The sequence below is a fragment of the Accipiter gentilis genome, chromosome 10, assembly GCF_929443795.1.
Source record: "Accipiter gentilis chromosome 10, bAccGen1.1, whole genome shotgun sequence".
Lineage (NCBI taxonomy): Eukaryota > Metazoa > Chordata > Aves > Accipitriformes > Accipitridae > Astur > Astur gentilis.
Window position 1 is genome coordinate 25,648,813 of NC_064889.1, and position 20,829 is coordinate 25,669,641.

Genomic DNA, 20,829 nt, shown 5'->3' on the forward strand with positions numbered 1-20,829 from the left:
AGTATTAGTCAGACTTAATGTGAGAAAGATAAGATATTCAGTAGGAAAATGAGCACTGAGCTAGCTTCCACTCCTTCTTAAAAAATAAATAGATAATTACCTAATATTTCTGGAAAACCTACATGAAAGTGGTATATATTTTGATACTAATGGAAAACACCTTCAGAAATGTCTCTTCCATGTCTAGTATTGTTGTCAGTGGGTTATATTATGCAATACTTTATATATAGTAACTTGCTGACTTCTACTTTGCTCATACAGCCTAGTGTCTGCTTCTCTGTTACCAGCTAAAATTACTTTAAAAATTAAATATGAAGATACAAAATTAATACAGGACTATACCAGAGGTGATGGTCAAATTGATAAGCAAAAGAAATACATTTTAAAAGCTGATAAATAGCTAATCACTGACCAAAAACCCTAAGAAAAGAATGAAATACCAACAGAATTCCTTTCAACTTTTATCACAGATTATTTGTCTTTTTGCATATTATACCATAAAAGATGAACTTAATTGTATCCTTAAAATATGTCTTGCTTATTATTTGTTACCTAGCAAGAGGTGAATGTTTTGTCAGTGTCAATGTGATGTAAAACCAGCAAAACAGAACATAGCGATCAGGAGAGTGTGCTCAAAGACAGTGGCTGACTTTCTCAAGCCTGCAAGAAGCTACTGTTCCTTGGCAAACCCAGGCCAGACTCTAGAGAGAGAGCTAAGAGAAAACTTATCCAGGACCCACATAGTAACTGTACTGTATCAAGGGCTATACAGGCTTGTGTACAATGCTGTTAAATAAAGCTTTAGAAATATTGTAAGTCACTCTTTCTGTTGACTTCAATTTCCTAAAGTCAAAATCACAGTTAGATCTCAGCATAAACATACAATTGCTAGAAGGACCACAGTTATAGACAGAAAGTACTGAAATCATACTGAGATCTCTTAAGAGAAGGAAAAAATGAAGCTTTAGTCTTCCCAATTCTGTTAGCAGTGTCAAGAACCTCCAGAGAACTAATTCTCAGGCTCCTTCCAAGGTCAGCCTGGAGGAAACTGTGCTTGGCTGTCACCAAATAAGAGATAAGATAAACCCACGTTTAAAAATTATTTCAGCTTTTCAGATTCCAAGGGGGTTTATATGCAACAGCAAAAAAAAAAACATTTTTAAAATCAGGAAAAATACCTGGACAAGTGTCCTTTTAAGGTGCCTGATGAATGGCTCATTCTCCAAAGATACTACAGTGGGGTCCAATATCGTGCGAACTACATGGTGGGGAAGCTGTTGCTACTCCCAGGTACATCACACAAAAGGACCTGAGAACAACAGCCTGGGTCAGTGCAGCATCTTTGGTAGTTGCTGGAAGAGAGTTCCTCCTTCCCATGCTTGTTCCTCTATGGTATGTCAATGTAAAACACACACAGCTAACACCACCTCTTAAAGCAGAACAAAAACCTAAATCTAGCAGTCTCCACAAGACAATAAAAATCACTCTAAGTACCAGACTCTCTCTGGGAGCAAAGAGGTAGAACTGGCACTGGCAAAGTGTACAGCAAGACTAACAGCCGCGACAAAAGCTAGTAAATGTGAGGCTCTGAAGACGTCTTCTATATAGCAAGAAACGATCAACCAATGTGGATTGGTTTTCCCTGCCAAGGGAAGAAAGTTAACAGTCCTTGAGAAGCTGTTCCTGGGAAATGATACTGGCTGAACTGTCAGTGTTCCTGCCTCCACCTGCTGGCAAGGAGAAACGCTGCTGCTGAAGATTGCTGCTACAAAGATCATTCACACGCTCTTAACAACGAATGTTCACAAATGGAATCCGTGACCGACATTACCACGTTGTAGGGGCAATAAAAAGTGCTCCACAATATTTCTAATACAGCATAACCCACCTCGCAAAAGCTGACAGCTGCAGTTTATAACCCAGACTGTTGTTAAATGTCAGACAGTTACTTCTCTCTCTTTAAACAAGATGATAACAAATACACACAGCAGGAATTCATATGTTAAACAAAATAAGAAAGTATATATTTTTCTGTGCATGCTAATTACCTGGTAAATGACATCTTGAAAAAGAACTGGAAAAGTGAGTGCAGCATCTTCTAATTCATTTAGACTACAGTGCACTAATGTTTCATCCTATAAAAAAAGATGGTATAAAAGAAAGAAAAGATTGTGAAAAGAATGTTGGAAATTGAAGTAGTTTTCTGGATTTTTTAATGCTCATTTTAAGATAGGTTTATTTAGTCTGGAAATTTATTTTTGTGCGAGTGCTGTCAAGATTGAAGAAGAATTCTTAGAATTAATTATACATTTCATTATTCTTGCAATTTTTGAAAAATTTCACTCAGAATTATGTGCTGGGGCATAAGTATAAGAAGATATTTTCATTTTGCAGGCTATTCTGTCATTCAGTTCAAACCTGCATCTGTCAGTTTGAATAACCTATCCATTCATACAACCACTAGAGGACAGGCCAACTGATACTGTTCATGATAAAATAATGTTCCTGATATCACTAAGAGGGTCTGAAACAACTTTCAAAACAGAGAGACTAAAAGAAAGACAGATATGTTTTCTATGAATATTTTAAAAAGTAGATTTGTGCCCTCTAAGATAAGAATGTTCTAAGAATTACAAGATTAATTCTTGATCAATCTTGACGCAAGACATATGAAGCTGAATTTTCCTATTTACTACATGTCATTTTTTTCCACATTGGATTTAAGAAAGGTTTATGGGGACAGACAACTCTTTGTTTGAGACAGTCAAAATGTTACTGCTTTTTTTTTTTTTTTAAACAGGATGTTAAGTATTCAACAAATACAGTAAGCGTTCTATTCTTGCCACTATTAATTATTTTTTTTTAATGCAGACTATAACTAAAAATACTAAAAATTGTGTAACATTCAACAAGGCCTTTTTGTTTAAAGACAACATGACTAATTTCAGCAACAAACAAAATAAATGAAAAGCTACATACCCCCTGCTTTTGGTATGTGTTTATAAAGATATTTACCAAGTCTAGAACTAATGAAAATTCTGGTGTGCTTCTTGTTTTCAGTGGAAGAGCTGGCTTCCTGTTAAGTTGTTCTTCTGTTAGTGGTGGAACATGTTTGATGAAATAATATCTGAAAAGAATACAGATTTTGCTGTAGAAATGTATATACATTATTTAACTGGTAATGTTGTAGCCCAACTTAATATTTCAAATATTTAAGGCTGCACAAGAAACAAGTATTTTAAATTGAAAAAACCCCATATCAATATACACTTAGCAATTTAATATTTTCAGTATAAATGTTAGCACTTACGGATCAAAGACTTCCCAGTCTTCTTCATAGGTAGCTTCTGCATGAGCCGATGAGTAGCCACTGTCTGGAGATACTGGTGCTAAAATTCAACGAAAATGACCAAAACAAAAAAATAAAACAAAAAACCACAAGAGCTAGTCTTATTAGTGCAGTTTTGAAAAATGAAAATTTGCACTTGATACACGAGTGCCTCAAACAGTGGAAAAACTCTCCCTTCAGCCCCACCCTCTCAGTCCCCATGTTTCCTCTGAAATAGCCTGCAGAGCTTCTCAGAAAGAAGCTACCTGAGAGCTTGATGTCACGTCATGCTACAGAACTTCATGACCTGGCCAAACTGGAAGCACCCGAATGACACAGCAAGGGATCCATACAACCTCTGATGACATGAACTACCTGGATGCACATTCCAGCCTAAGAAGCTAGCAGAACTCTTCCAGTCTGCAGCTCGTTCTCACCTCATGTCTGAAAGGCCCTTCTGAAAGAAGGCAACAGACCAGATCAGGTCTTGATTGGACCTGTGGATCACACATCAGCCCCACTACTTAGAGGTTAAACTTACTTCCTTGAAAGGAGTCCTCATAAACCTCAGTACTACTTAACTACCAGTGTTTCAAGGGCCTAGAGAGGATTTAGAGAACTGTTAAGAATTTGATGCCATCCACAAAGAGGAGAAGCTGAATTTTATGGATACGATTTTTGTCAAAAAAGGTGTATGATGAGACTTTTGAAGAAAACATGGAAAATTAATGTAGGATCTATATGTTCCTCATTCACCTCACTATGTTGTTCTAAGTTATCAAAATGTTGCAAATTTCTCTTTTGTGATCAGCAAGTCTAGGATGTGCATTTTTAATGGGGTTGGGGAAGGTGGTTCAATATTCATTTATTCTGGAATCTTTGTTTTCATTTGAAGAAATGTTATGAGGTCAACTAAGTTACACCAGGAATAGATGAGACTTGCCAAAACTGTGTCTTTGGTGCATAAAACAGATTTGTCTATGAAACAAAAAAATCAATATTAATGCTGTTTGCATGCCCTAAGCAAATGTGAAATATTAATTTATACAAAATGCAGGTGCTAGAATTTCCCTAAGAGTACAAATTACATACAGCTTCAACACCTGAGTCCAAGACAAGCACACATTTCTTACCTGTAAGTGGTGGCAGATCACGGTCATTTGTTTCCTCCACTTCTTCTAAACCATTGTTGACAGTAGATCTGACCTGCACTGCTTGGCTAGTATAGGCTGCTCCATTGGTGGATGTTGCAGTACTTGTAGTAATCTCATCTACCTGTTCCATATCAAGCTGTTTGACTATTTCTTCAGCTTCAACAGCTTGTCCTGGAGAATCTGATCCTGATGTTCCTGAATTAAGATTTCAGTACACTCACAGTCATTATCTTTAAGCTGAGTTTCCTATCAGAATACTGACAGTCACTACTTAGCCACACAAAAAAAAAAAATTCAGAATAACTGAAGATGGCTGCATTAGATTCACGTTACAAAAATGAGAACCAATATGAAAACCATGACAAATGCCTTTGTGTTTGGGACAAGGAACTTAATACCAATTTTTAAAATTGGTATTTTTAAAATTTAAAATTACCGCTAGATACTTACACCTATGAAAGAAATGTTCTAATGCATATAAACTTACTGGGTTTTTTATTAATGATCAACCCTTCTAAGAATTAAGGAGGCCTTTTACCTGGTAGTAGTAACTCTTGGTCTGTAAATCAGAATGAAAAGTGTACTGCCATTCAGAACAGCTTTTTCTTAAAAAGTATCTATCATCCTTAGCTTTAACACTATTGGCTTTTTAAATAATACTCACCATTTTTATTTGCTGGTGAAAAAAAATTGAAAACAGGGGAAAATATGGTTCCCAGTAATGTAGTTCGTGGGGGACTGCCAGTGGCAGGATTATCTTCTAATTTTCCATTTTGCTTTACATGTTGGTTTGTCATTTCATAACTTCCAGCTTCTGTAAAGAAAAGTTATGTAGTATAATACCATGCTTCTGTTTTTCACAGTTACATCTTCTCTTTTATTATTTTCACCATAGGAAAGATCCCTCATGCTCATAACTTCACAAGATCAAGTCCATAATTTATTATTCTCCACATATACAGACACACATATATATATAAATACAATTATGAAGTAAAATAATTTTTACTTGTTATCATAGGTAACAAAGGACATAGAATTAAATAAATCTTCACATTACAAAACATAACACACAACAATTAAGGTGTTCTATAAATGTGCATGTACAGTAAAGTACATCCTAGAACTAAAAATTGCCATCTCATGGCTGAGATCCAAGACACAGTTCTGAGACTGAAATGAAAGAGAAGTTATTTACTTCACAGTAACAAGTCTTTGAGATGTCTGTCCATATGGAAGTAAGCAAATGTATTTTGTGCACATGAGCTGAGAACCTTTTTGTCAGCTGAGCCTGATGGAGCTGCACAAGTACTTCACACTTCCTATCGTTTCTATATAAAACGTAGGGTGTGCCAGCTGCAACTCAGTGCCTTCACTAATACGGAATATTTTAACTAAGAACTTCATACCACTGTAACAGTAACACGGGCTCAGTGTGCTCTACACGCATATCTCAGAACACTTAAGTCAATAGCTGCTCCTTCATCTTTGAGCATTGTCTGCATGTATCACACTAAGTGGGTGCATATCCATTATCTCTCCATGAGGCAAAAAAACCTTAATTAACAGTAGCAAATACTGGAAAAAGGGGTTTCTCCTAAAGCCATGTTACATAGACATCTGACAACAATCAAACAGGTAATTCTCTCATTGTAACCTTTCCATCACTGAAGTGACTCATTTGGAGCTGTATCCTCTACTTAGCTACTGATTTTGCAAACCTTGTTGGACTATGAAATCTTTGAGCCCCTGCCTTGCTGACAAACTTGGCAGAAACCAGATAATGGATTCCAAAGTTATTGGGGGAATGGGAATGAAGGCATAACTGACAGGCAGCACAATCATACAAGTCTTGTTTCCTTAGAAGTCTAAAAAATGGTTTTTTATAATCAGATTTGGAACCAGAGCTGATACTTTAAATGTCATTGACCATTTTATCATGTCATTATTAGAGATATTCCAAAAGAAACAATTTTCACAGAGACATGGTCAAAAACTGGAACAGGGTTGTGGAATCTCCACCGTTAGAGATATTCAGAACTTGACTAGACAAGGCTCTGAGCAGCCTGATCTAACTCCAAAGCTAGATCTCACTTCAAGGAGGATCAACATTGCTGTGAGGGAAGCAAGGGGACTGGCCCAGATGACCTTTAGAGGTCCCTTCTGATCTAAATTTTCCTATGATTCTATGACAGAAACATGTCTATGTGTTTGACAAGTGCTTTCAATATCTAAGGACACTTGGTTACTTCCACGAAGGTCATGAGTTGTGAAGTCATATTTCATTTTTTTTGTGAGAAAATGGGAGAAGAGCTAAACCAAATAATTATCATTGGCTTTCTAGAATAATAATTTTTTGAAGAAGTTAAATTAGTTCCAAAATATCTGGTCATGTTCACATATCCAAATTGTTCTTACAAAGACACAATGGATGCGTCTGAGAAGTAATGTTGGAACTGTTGCTTACAGTCTTAGAAACCTTATTTTGATACTATTAGCTCAGCCTTGCTCTTGCTGAAGTCAATCACAAAACCCTTAAAAACCTCCACCACTGAAGAAACGTCCTATATTAGTTAACAGCTGTAAGACTACTGAATCACCATTCAGCTGCAACAATATATGATTAGAATATTTACAAACCTCCATTCATTTGACTTTTCCGTCGTACTCGAGAGATCTGTTTATTAGGCTTTTCTCCTGTTTGAGGTGTGGATGTAATCAAGCTGTTATCTATATCCCGTTCAATTCTACTTCTTTTTGCAGGGTTTTCTCTTTCTTCCTTAAAACAGAAAAGGAGGACAAAAGAAACATACTGAATAGTGCCTCTTTTCTCCATTGAATACTACCAGAAAATGTTAGCTGTTAGGGAAAGTTTCACAAAAGATCCATGTATTTTTCTATTTCCAGATGCAGAATATGCAACATGTATCTGGCCAGCTGGAATTTTAAACTCATTTAAACTGACACAAGTCAAGGTAAATAGCAAAGTATCGGGAAAGAAAACTGTACTTGGAACTTCCGTAGTAGAAAAACTGTCTTTAAGTACTATTTCACTATTTAAGTCTTATGGAATTCGGGAAATGTAGAGGCAAGGCAAATAAAATTATGTGAAACTTGATTCCTCTGCCTGTTAAATATTCAGGAAGTAAACTGCACAACAATATCCAATATGAAATTCTCCACCATGATCCCTACATAAAGTGGCTTGCTAAATTGTATACAAGTATATAACTTGCTGCTATTCAATCCATATCAGATAGTACATGGCAAAACTTAGCTGTTAAAAATGTTGTACGCAAGGGTTACGACCCAATGATTCTTCTTACCTTTAAGTAAATGACTGTTTTTCCCTGTGGCACTTACAGGAACGACACAGAACCAAACATTTTTGCATATTTTCTGTGCATGAGTATATGTGTTGGCACACATGTTTAAGACAGGTTTCTTCCCTTTTTCCCCAAAGCACCCACTACAACTTAATAAAAATGGCAATCTGAAATCTAAAACATGACCATCTAGAATACAGTGAAATGTAAGGTGTAAGACAATCCAAAATAAATGGAATTAAATATCAAAATAAATAACAAGGCCACAGACCATATCAAAGTTAATTAGAATTTCAATTTTAGAATTACAATATTACCCTTCTGGAGCAGCTGTTTCACATCTTTAAAAAGAAAAGAGAAAAACCGTTTGTGTGCTCCAAAAAAAGTAAATAGATCTTTTAGAAAAATTATTCTAAAGCCCATGCCAACAGTACAGTAGCTAAAAAAACATACTAACAAGAATGGAAATGTATTGACATCCATCATCAGAAGACAAGTGAACACCACTGATCCCAAAAGCTTCCTACTGGCAATGTCCTTGACCAACAACCTTGGTGAGAACAATCTAATTACTACCACTTAGAATTAATAATATTGTATATACCATAAATCCATATAATGACAGAAAACAGATGTCTCACTGAACTGATAAAAGAACAGTAAGCCATCTCATCTTCTAGGTCATTTGTTCAAATGTTCAACACCGGGGAAAAAAATGATATAGATTAATTAACTTCTAAAAGCTGTCCATTGGCCTTCATAAAATGAGTTGTGCTGTCATTCTGCCTTACGGAAAACAAATGTAGAAACATTACAAAAATTACAACAAAACCAGGAAATCTGGCTGATGGTATTAGCAGAGGCATGAAGAATTCACTAAATCTGGAGACCCCTTTCATCCTCCAGAAGAGGAGCCATCATGATGTAGTGGGAAAGCTCACATTGCTGTGCCCATGTTGTACTAGTTAATAGAATTCAAAGGTGAAATGACATATAATGTTATTGTACTACTTGGTTTATACACAGAAAATGTTATTGCACAGATATAGAATTAAATGTACCTATTATATGTATTTATATAATGATCTATTTGAATGCTATGATCTATTCAATGCAATATAACCTATTATTATCAATAACTGTGCCATAAGGAACATGACAATGTCACACCGACACAAACATTTCATTTGTTTTTAGGTTGTTTTCGGAAACCATGTATGTATTAAGGAATGGCCTAAACTGAGACTAGAAGTAATGACAATGCATTCAAAGTCAATGCAATTTCTACAGTGCTAGAACCCCCAAAATCAAACAAGTTTAGAGTAACTTGCAACAGCAAGTTCTACAACATTTCCAATGTTAACATTTAAAAAATTTAATAGTACTTCTTGTATGCATACATGTATCAGTTTTTCTGGTATATCAGATTTGTTGTTTTGTAAATGACAAATACTATTGCACACTCCATACTATTGCTGACTTGCATGGAGGCCATGAGTTAGCAAAAGACCTCAAGATCAGACCTACCACCATCCACATTTGAAGAGCCACATTTTACTCTCTGGTTTCTCTAACTAAAGAGCTATAAGGTTTTTTCAGGTTTTGTTTGTTTAAGGAGTATTTCTACTAAGACATCTTTACAATACCAGATAAATGACCTATGACTATGATCAAAATTGTCAAGATATACTTGTTATGAAGATATTTATTGCTGTAAATCCATATAACCTCAGCAGTGATCTAGATTTTAACGTACCCATAAACGAACTACTATGCAAGTTGTACATATACACTATCTCAAGAGTTATAACGTTTCCATGGCAGCCACAAGACTACTTTGTTAAGTCATTAGCGCTTTGGAAGATAGCCCGACAGTATCAATATCATGCCATGGTAATGCCACTGGAACCACTCCAAGTCCTGCTACAGGCACAGGAAAGGACATGAAAGGAAAGAGGAGAAAAATGTGAGCATTTTATACTCAAAAACCTGTCAAGAAAAAAACAGAATGAAATGTAATCCAAAGATTTGGGAGAGGAAGAGAAGAGGAGAAGATAGTAAGTTAACAAAACCTTAAAGAGACAAAGGAAAGGAAAACCAGACATCTTTCTCTTATCTTAAAATTCCAAAGTAAAATGTTTTGCTTAGATTTCAGCATTTTGTTGCAGTGGTTTTGCAGCCAAAATGTTGCACTACTGAGCTACAATATAGATGCTGAATGTAAAATAGAATAATTGTCCTGGTTTAATGAAAAACAAAATAAATGTGCATTTAACCATTTACTTTTACTGAAGTATTTCTTTGTCATTACTTCAATGTTTCTATGATAGGTAATTAACACATGCTATGAAATACTAAATTTCACTATGTTTTTGACAATTTAAGAATCTAATATTACTTAATTAAAATTATTTCGACTTCAGCTTGTTACAAAATTATCGTTTCAACACATAGTTCAAAACCCAGAAAATACTTCTGAATTTATATCATATATTTATTTAACATAAAGTTAACCTGGAATACATTTTAATTCAGTTATGACTTCATGGCTACTCTTCTTTACAATTTACAGCTACATAATGTCAATATCTGGACTGCTGGGACTGAATGAAGTTGTTGGTTTTTTAACTGGCGTCTCTTTACAGAAAAAAAAATCACAGGTTTTTGAAGCAATTGCAAGGTTACATTCAGCATATCAAAGTTTTATATATATATATATATATATATACACACACACACACACATAAAATTCATCCTCAAAACATATATTCAACAGGTTTTAACATGTGAAGATTAGCAAGTTCAGATTTCTGTCTGGATCAAGACAGATGAGGTCTAGTGGTTTAGCCCTGACAATGTTTTAATTCGATCCACTAAGTGGTGGCAGTGTTCACTGCAGTAATACACCGAGTAGTTGTATCAATTTCATGATAGTTGAATTTGTGAGGTTAGATCTTTATTGATTGAAGAACTCCTAAACAATTTTGGGGAAAAAAACCCCCACAACAAAACCAACCAAAAATATTGAGCAAATTTATGCTTAGATACTTGCTTTTCTTAGTTGCCAGTACTGGTAATTCCCAAATTCAAAGAATCCTTAAACCAGAAGTTAAAAATCTACCAAATCTATTAGTCAACACTTTCACAAAGAAATACCTAGGTAATAAATCCTGTGATTTATTGGATTGTCTTAAATACAGTTACAATTGACTCCTGTAGAGTTTGAAAGTCTGCTGCCTTTTTTTTTTTTTTAAAATATCTGTTACCTGACATAACTAATCACAGGTATTTCTTGCCTTCTAATTCTTTACAAGAATGTTTTGCTTCTACCATATTACACGTTTATTTATTCTTAATAGAAATGGTTGTAAATCAAATTTAACTGAATATGACCCAATTAAAAACAAAAGAAGAAATCCACTGATGGTGTACCTTGGGTGTGCTTCCTTTAATAAACTTTTTGATTGAAGACAACAAGCCAGTTTCATTTTTCTGTGGTTTTCCTCCACCAACAGGTAAGCTCTCTTCCACCTCCGAATGTTTCCTCTTTGCCCTCAAAGCACGTTGTGTGTGAATTTGATTCGATTGCTGAGAAGCTTTCCGCGTTCTCAGCCTCATTTTCATGTGTACCACATGTAAAGCTATAAAAGGAAAAAACAAGAATACTTAGTCATTGAAGAAACGTATTAAGCTTCAGATCATGAATTAAAAAAATTATCTAACACTGACAGTGTTCTGATGCACTGAGCTTTTACATCCATATATATGGCCTAATTTAAATCAAAGAGAAGAGCTATTTAAGTTAAAGCATAACATTGGCAGAAGAACAAATGAATATAATCTGGCCATGGATACACCTAACCATTAGATCAAGGAGGTTTTTGCATAACCCTCCAATCTGAGTAGTAGGAACAAAAAAAATCCACCTGCTTTTAAGATGAAAAGGATTGTATGGTGCCTGGTGTCTTCAGTATCAAATTACTAGACTCAATGACCTAGGCAGTCCTTTCCAGCTCTGTGTTCCTCACAATACTTCATTTTAAGTCTCTACATTAAATTTGAGATGAGGCATAAATCTAAATACATGTCAAGTGTTCACAGAAGAAGAAATCATAGATGAGACTATGCATTCAATATGGGTGAGGACATAGCAGCTCAACAAAGGAACCTAAGATTGATCTTCAATACAACTGTATTCAGGAATAAAATTAGACCACAGGAAGACTCATGCAAGGGCAATATTTATTAAAGCAGAGTAAAAGGCCATTCCAGGCAATGTGACCCATTTATCTCCACCCTTCAATTGGACTGCTGGTATAGTCAAATTTGTGCATAAATATAACTGCTTTTCTGGACTGAGGGATATGCCTTCTTCAGTTGACTGAAGCTCACACTTGGGTTGATTTGAATGGGACTACTCATGTGCTTAAAATTATGCATATACTAGATCAGGAGCAGAAAAGAGTAGAACAAATTCATCTGAGTTGTAATGCACAGAAATACTGGTAAGACAGTAATATGCATTTTGTAGCTTAAGTCATGACAAAAAAAACTTTTTTAAAGAAAAGCATATGCCTGTTGCAACAGGAAACAGTATCTGCTTTTCTGATGTTCATTTAGCACATACCTTATTGCTGAATAGACAGAATAAATAATCTGTACATTTAAAATAGAAGTAATGTCACAACAGCTATCTTGTTTAAGAAAAGGCAATGGTGGCACCGGTATGTTTCACAGACATAGAAATACTGTGATAATATTTTTCAAAAACAGTCCAAAAACTGTACACAGTTGCATTTGTTTGCAGTTAGATAAATCTCAATCTCAAATGAAAGGTGTTCCAGATAAAGAATAACAACATAACTGCTGACACCATTTTTAGAAGACTTAGCAAAAAAAGTACTTAATTGGTATCATCAAGAGTGCAATATTTTAGTTACATATAATATTTGTTTTAACTGCCAGCAAACATGGGATTTAATTTTTCATACGTACATGTCCAGCATTTTCCATGAGTAGTTAATACAACAACTGTTTACAGACAAGAAAAGGACAAGTCAAGATTCTTAAATGACTGAAGTAACTACAGCAAAAGTGGACTGATATGTGAGGTTTAAGGAAAGACAACAGAAACCATAGCCTAAATTTATAAAAACTGGTTCCTTATAATCTTGCGCCCTCTAGTAACAGAAGCATTAAAACTCAGAGTCCATGAGAGTGTCCTTTCGTTATTAATCTTTGCAATAAAATTTGCATTTCATTTAAAAGAATCTACTGTATGTGCAAAAAAGTAATGCAGAGAAATAATGAAAAAAATACCCAAAGATTTTTAATCCGATTTTCTGTTCTTACTCCTTACCACTAGAAAAATAAAAAGATAAAAATAACATTCTTATACAAAGACGTAAAATAAATATGCCTGTTATAAGAACTTGCATCTTGCCTTTTCTTTCTTATGAACTGCTGCCAGATTAATTTTTTTGGTATAATTTATAGTGGGAAGGATCCACAACACGAGACATATGCTCCTATTGTACTTCTGTAAAAATCAGGACCACCTAATTATAAAATTGAAGAAATTATCAAACATCAACAGACAGGATGGTCCAAAGATACCTTAAAAAATGTAATGTATATTTTCACTTCAGAAATATTGAGGAAAGCATTATTTTTTATCAACATTGTGTGGATTAAATCATGTACTTTAAGTTAGTACGACTTACCAAAATCATATTATCCTAGGCGGCTGAAAAAAGAACAATTACATTTAAGGTTTCTCAGTGTTCTTATATATGGGAGATGAACTAATTCACAACCCTAGCAGGAAATACAGCCTGAGACAGAAAATAGCCATTAAACTTTTAAACTGAATAGTTTAAATATATCAATGTTTCAAGTTAAATAGTTAGCAATTTGTTGGAATGAAGTTAGAGAAAAACAACACTGTTTTGCCATGTTAAAAATATTCTTAAAACTCTCCAAGGAGCTGTAGTCCATCCATGCTTTGAAAAGGGAATTTTATTAAGGTATTATCAACCTGTTTAGGAATTAATTTGGTTGAATTATAACTCTGAAATTCTTCTATCTGTATATTGCAAGGAGACACATATTAGATCACAGACAGCAATCTCTATGGCAGAGAAGTGAGCAGAGGAGTCTAGACAGCAGTTGTAAACACATCAACCATCCCAGCTTCAACTGGTTTCAAATGGGTATCAACAGCCCCAGCATGCTAAGCTCCTTCACATCTCTGACATGCCAGCCAGCCAGCCCTATGCCATCCAGAATGACTAACCAGTCTTTTTTTGCATTCCACAGGTTGAATGGATTTTTGTTTGCAATCCTTCCTGCCAGGCACAGGAACAGAGCAATGAGGCAGCCTATACCCATGATGGTCCCTTAGATACAGGAAACATGTTTATGCTGAGAAGTTGAGGAGTAGTGGTAAAAGGGGAATAAAATCAGAAAGACATAGGAAAAAAAGGTACAAGAAGATGTAATCATCAGAGCAAACTTCGCAAAGGTACTTTAAGATATGGTAGGATGACATGAGGGAGCCTAGTGTCTTGCTCCTGCTCCCTCCTCATTTCTTTCCCACACTCATTTCAGAGTTTGTCTCCTCCTCAGAGACCAGGCTAGTTTGCTGAGCCAACAAGAAAAAAGAATTACTTCCTTTTTATGCCAGTTAAATCCGTTTATAAAGAGAATCAATGGGCATCCAAGTAATGCAACAGAACAGGTGGTGGAGAACACACAGCACACCTCGCGAGCGACATAGCTAGACATCACACAGCCTACTGAGCTGGTGTGTTTTGGAGAGCTGAATAGGACAAAGGTCCAAAGATGGATGGAGGGCAGCTGGGAATCACTGGAGGCTCCATTCTCAGAGTACTCACTGTGATGAAGCACAGGGTTCAAAGTGGACCTGATTTCTTGGAGCAAACAGGTAGGCAGTGTGTGCACGAAGCCAAGTCCCAAGCAAGCGGTATGGAGCACAGTCAGTCCCACCAACTGCAGTCCAAGAACTCCCTGATCTCTGTGACATCTGCCAAGGCCATCACAGCATCATTTAAGATCATCAAGTCCAACCGTTAACCTAACACTGCCAAGTCCACCACTAAACCATGTCCCTAAGCACCACAGCTACATGTCTTTTAAATACCTCCAGGGATGGTGACTCAACCCCTTCCCTGGGCAGCCTGTTCCAATGCTTGACAACCCTTTCAGTAAAGAATTTTTTTCCTAATATCCAATCTAAACATCCCCTGGAGCAACTTGAGACCATTTCCTCTTGTCCTATCACTTGTTACTAGGGAGAAGAGATCGACCGCCACCTGACTACAACCTCCTTTTAGGTAGAGAACAATAAGGTCTCCCCTCAGCCTCCTCTTCTCCAGGCTAAACAACCCCAGTTCCCTCAGCCGTTCCTCACAAGACTTGTGCTCCAGACCCTTCACCAGCTTTGTTGCCCTTCTCTGGTCATGCTCCAGCACCTCAATGTCTTTCCTGTAGTGAGGAGCCCAAAACTGAACACAGTACTTGAGGTACGGCCTCACCAGTGCCAAATACAGGGGAACAATCACTTCCCTGCTCCTGCTGGCCACACTTTCTGATACAGGCCAGGATGCTGTTGGCCACCTTGGCCACCTGGCCACACGGCCAGCTCATCTTCAGCTGGCTGTCAACCAACAGGTCTTTTTCTGCCAGGCAGCTTTCCAGCCACTCTTCCCCAAGACTGTAGTGTTGCGTGGGGTTGTTGTGACTCAAGTGCAGGACCCGGCACTGAGCCTTGTTGAACCTCATACAACTGGCCTTGGCCCATTGATCCAGGCTGTCCAGATCCCTCTGTAGAGCACAAGGGGAGGATACCCTAACCTAAACACCCACCCTGGGGGCTGAGGATTGATATTCTTAAGCCTTTTCTATACAGTAATGCTTTTGTGCCACTCATAACTGTGGTCTCAAGTCAACCCGATTTTCAAATTGCCTGTGCTATGAACTCTCTGGAAAGGGTGTATTACACAGAACTGAAACAGTCAGGACTCCTTAAAATATACAAGTTGAGTATATAAATATATACACAAGTGAGATTCTTAATTCTCATTTCCTAGTTCAAAAAACTCCAAAAGGTACGATTAGGGTTACACTGAACTAATTCAAGTTTTTGATTGACAATGGATAACCATTTACCATGAGGAATTAGGAATTAAGTAAATGAACACCAAAATATAATGGGATTTGGTATATTCAAAGATGTAAACCACATTCAATAAAATGTTACTTATAAATTTTGAAAAAATGGAAAACATCCTGCAATGTGACTTTATAAAACAGCAGTCTTAAAATATTCTGGTGAGAAATCTAAGATGACTGCCATTTCCTGGGTAGGAATTAAACAAGACTATACTAAAAACAAATGTGTGTAAAAAGGAATTAGACAAAATTGTAAAACATTGAAAGAAGACTGACACTAGTGAAATTCCAATTTGAGGAGGAAAATACTAGTTAAAATTTGCTACACTAGGAGTTGCCTGATTTTTCTAGAACTGAAACAAATATTAGGTGGACAAAAGATGAACCAATTTAATGTTTGTCAATGGTATGTATTTATCCAGCAAGGAATCATTCAACTCATCTGTACACTATTGCCAGAGAGTTCTTTGCCTCATTTCACATCCTGGGTATCAAGCCTGCAGTTATAAATATCTCTAATGGACTTAGCAACAGTTACCTACAATCCTCTCAATGACAGAAGTTTGCTTTCCTAATGCTTGATACATTTGGCAGTGGACAGTTTTTACTTGGAATTATATTTGTGTTTCTTATCTGAAACAAGCATAAAACAGGCTACAATACTTAACACACTCTCCCAGTCAAAATAATCAAGTCTAAACATGTATGTGAATTTCCTTCCTCAAACACGTACAATTTGGATTTCACCACAGCATGCCGTTCGGTGAAGAGCCTGACTAAATGATTGTGTGACCAAGTATCTCACTTAGCCACATTCAGGCAAGACTGACTTACACTGCTGCCTCCATTATGCCAGGGAGGTGTGCTAAGACCAAAGTCGAGCAGTCATACAGTCGGTTGCACGTGGGATTACACTAAACGATCCTACACAATTTCTGTACTTTGTCTTTTCAGCAGATTCTCTTTCAGGAGCTTGCAGCTCAATCCTCTCTCTGTGCCATAGTGTAATTCCTGCTCATCATGAGAAGCTGATACTGAAATACTACCACAACATCATGAACCTGAAGTCAACTAAATACATTAACAGCAAATATACTGAACATTGAAAGTCTCAATCCACATTTCTGTACTATATACATGTCACATTTTAAACTCTCAAAAAACCCCTTCTTTCTTGAATTCCTTCTACATTTATAACAAACCCAGAAGGGGTGGGGGGGGAGGGGGGAGAAGGGAAAAACTTTATTCTTCAAAAGAGAAATACATGGCAAAGAGGGACTAAATGGAATTCTCATTAAACAATTTGTGAGACAGGAAAATAAGAAATGAAGGGGCTATTAAAAAGCAGCAGCTGAACGAGCTACAGCTGCAATAATTTCCCCATTTTCCTGAGTCCCCCCACACTAAGTTGTCAGGCTCGCTACCCTGTAAATACTGTTGTTATTCCATGGCACAGGTACAGTGTACCTACAGGAAAGAAATTCCTGTGAATGACTCATATTTCTAAATAAGAGCATACCTCTGTGAAATTTTCAGTTAGGGATGATTTATTTTCCTACCACATATGGTACTACTGTTTTATCTATTTTTCCCAAAACTATTAAAAGAAAAATTAGGTGAGGCACATATAATTACAGGGTTTAAGGCTTTTTGATACAGGAAAAAGTTTAAGATGGTAAAAGAACAATAGTGATGAACAATAGGAAGAGATAAGTGACAAGAAAATTTAAAATTATAGTGTTGAACAATTTCTACATTCAATTTGGCACTCAGTAATAACAATGAATTGCCACCACTGAAAACTATATATTTGAAGCCTGAACACCAGAAGAGCTCTAGAGGATTAAGACAACTAAATACACTTCAGGAGTGTAACTTGGCGAGTGACAGGAACACATCAGGTGAAAAATTCTTATTTATTTATTTGTTTTTCTATCTCATCGGTTTCTCTAGCGTTCAAATGTAACGCCTAGGTTTTTTCCCAGGCAGATCAGACAGATGCTACAAATCCTCACTGGATCTCACAGAGTACCATGCGCTCCCCAACACCATATAAAGGGGACGTACAGAGCTAGAGAGTTTGCGAGCCTACTTGGCCACCCTCCACAGCGTTGGGAGGGAGACTCTGAGCTTCTCCTAAGAAGTGAGATAGTAAGAGAAGAGGAAAGGATGAAACTTGTGTCAGTTATATTGGGATCCTCAACATTTTTTACATAACAGAGCTTCTGCTGCTAAAGATTATATTAACCTCCTATTGTGGATACAGCCTATGTTGACAGAATTATTTTTTTTTTCTGCTGCCACAGTATACCTCCCTTCCAAATCACAGAAGTAAGCCAAAAAACATTCCCTTCTCTCAGAGCAACTGTGCCCATACATTAGTTTTTGCCATCACAGAGCTGATGAGTATGAAAAATTCACACTGCAGAACAAAGCACACTGAAAAACTTCATGGAATATATCCGACTTTAACCACCACAATATTCTTCCTGCATTACTTCCACAGCATTTCTTGAAACATTTTTTACACAAAGCCAAGAAGACAGTAAATTTTTTTTTTTACTTTTTTCAGATTTTGAGCAAGAGCGTCAATGCATGCTGTTTATGTTGTAGATACAGATGGATATGTGACCAACACACACAAAGCTGTGAACAGTCACCAAATTTAACAGCTGTGACAACTGATGCCTGGGTTTGAATCTATGAGCTACCAGTGGGAGGGTCAGTGTACCACTATCAACCAGCTCAGATAATGCACACCTCACTGCTGAGAAAATGTATTCATTTCTTTCAAGTATTTCTGGACATACAAGCTGGATTGCAGTGGGAAGATCCACAGAAAGAGGAACCAAGAACAACTATTTTCTTCAATTTCCTTTTAAACAAATAATGCCAGTCATATTTCCTCAGCACATTTCATGACTGTGATGTGACCCAAATTTCAAGTATGAAGAAACATCCCAACAAGAAGATGTGTTCATTGAGCTGGCTGAAGTCCATTCACATGGTACTAGTGATGCTTTCAAGAAGCGTAAGATCTTATGCTAGCGTACGGAGAAGCCTGAGTCACTATGGGAAATGGACAAAAAGTTGGTAAGCCTATGCCTGGTGGGGAGAGAGAAATATGGGACAAATGATAACCCTAGTGTAATGATATAACTGTCTGGACTCACAACAAAGCCAAGGAAAATAACTTATAAAGTCTTTCATCCAGACAGGTCCCAAATCACCTTACAAACTTCAGGGAAATGCTTTTTGTTAGTTCAAAGATGTTGAGACTTTTCCCCCTCAGAGACTCTTGGCCTTTCTTTAACCAACTTATTTTCCTTCCCTAGAAAATTACAGCAATTTCATGTTATTCCAGCTCATGTATTTCACATTTTGCAATATGCTGTATTACTTGTCACTCTTCTCAAATCTCCAAGTGTGTTTTTCTCCAACTGCCTCCTAGAGACGCAACTACTAACTAGGAAACCATGATTCAAAGAAGTCTGGAAGTAGTGCTAGTACAGTGTAGGTAAAAGCAAAATAAAAAGACAATGATTTATAAAACCAGCAAAACACACAATAGGTACTATTCAAATGTTGGTGCTTGGTTACAAAATCTGGATAAATGTATAAAGAAACCACAAGTTCCATCAAAACAATAGCTAGCAATTGCAACTATCAAAGACACAATGCAAATGGCACCTCTAAATTTTCTTTGTTTCATCAAAAGCACCTTTTCTTCTCCTCCGTATCTTTCAGGTTACTAAGCCATTTCAATCTGAAACAAAATCACACTTGAAACCCCTGGGCTTCAGTCCTGTCGTTTTAACCATGATTCCTCAGTATCTCTGCCGTAGGCTCACACACATAGTTCTATGCTACCAAAGCTTAAGCATCTCCCCTAAAAGAAACATTTTCTTCAAAAGATTTTGCCAAAGAATGAAGGTGGCTTTTTATAATTGGTCTTAACAGAAAACAGATTTTCTGCTCTAGCAATCATATTTCTAGGCACCATTATTTTGCCACTGCTCTGCTAGTGAGGCTTTGTTTTGATTATACTATATGCATTTGGAACTGAAAGTTTATTCCCTCCTGGCCAAGATATTTTCCTCTTTGCGACTGAGGGTACTCGCTTGTAATTAATTCAGTCTTTTCAGTTTGGGTCAGACGACTAACCAACAAAGAAAAATGGAGAGCTGGGTTAATCGTAGAAGAGTCAGAACAGAACCCCAAAATCTGCTGCTGAAGAAAGATGCTATTTACAATCTCTGATGTTGCCAAGAATTTTACATTAGTCATCTTTAGATATTGCAAAGCTCACCCATTGCTGAGATGTTTTGAAATAAAAGTTTGCAGTGCTTGAGTTTTAGACGGGCGGATAACAAATTCCACTAGAACCAGCACTGTTCCTGTTGAGATTCTGGAAGAGACCAGCTGTCTTTAGACATATTAGGCTCTCTGGACATTTAATCCATGCTGCTAGGCACACAGGGAGCCTATTTTTGGAAGTCATCTCCCTCTTGTTACAACCCATGGTATAAACAGGTTGCTAAACACTTCCTGAACAGACCTGCCAGGATGTTGTCTGACCACAAAAAAATCCTAATGAGTAACTTTTAAAATTGTTCATCTCATCCATATCAGTTCTCTTTTTAATTAAAAAAAAAAAAAAAAAAACAACCAAAAAATCAAGATGATTAATAAGCCCAAGTAAGTCTGTGTTGGACTATGGAAGCCATGGAGTAACCCCTGTGTTTGTTATGAGAAGCTAATAATTTTTGCAAGGTCTACACAAACAAGAGAGCTGCATTTTGCCTAACTTCACCAGAACACCTAATCT

The 20,829-nt window shown here is 36.6% G+C and overlaps 1 protein-coding gene across 5 annotated transcripts in view; it reads right to left on the bottom strand.

Annotated features, from left to right (window-relative positions):
- CTDSPL2 (CTD small phosphatase like 2) overlaps positions 1–20,829 on the bottom strand; it is a 45,449-nt gene that overhangs the window by 11,451 nt on the left and 13,169 nt on the right. For 4 of the 5 annotated variants that reach the window (XM_049811964.1, XM_049811961.1, XM_049811963.1 and 1 more), the window contains exons 2-8: positions 11,241–11,449; positions 7,123–7,261; positions 5,147–5,296; positions 4,462–4,677; positions 3,311–3,389; positions 3,016–3,127; positions 2,049–2,135 (exon numbers count right to left, since the gene is read on the bottom strand). In XM_049811964.1, coding sequence (XP_049667921.1) covers positions 2,049–2,135; positions 3,016–3,127; positions 3,311–3,389; positions 4,462–4,677; positions 5,147–5,296; positions 7,123–7,261; positions 11,241–11,432 — 975 coding nt within the window. In that variant the 5' untranslated portion in view covers positions 11,433–11,449. Of the gene's footprint in view, positions 1–2,048; positions 2,136–3,015; positions 3,128–3,310; positions 3,390–4,461; positions 4,678–5,146; positions 5,297–7,122; positions 7,262–11,240; positions 11,450–13,531; positions 13,555–20,829 lie in introns of all 5 variants that reach the window. The other variant, XM_049811962.1, reaches the window with a different exon arrangement.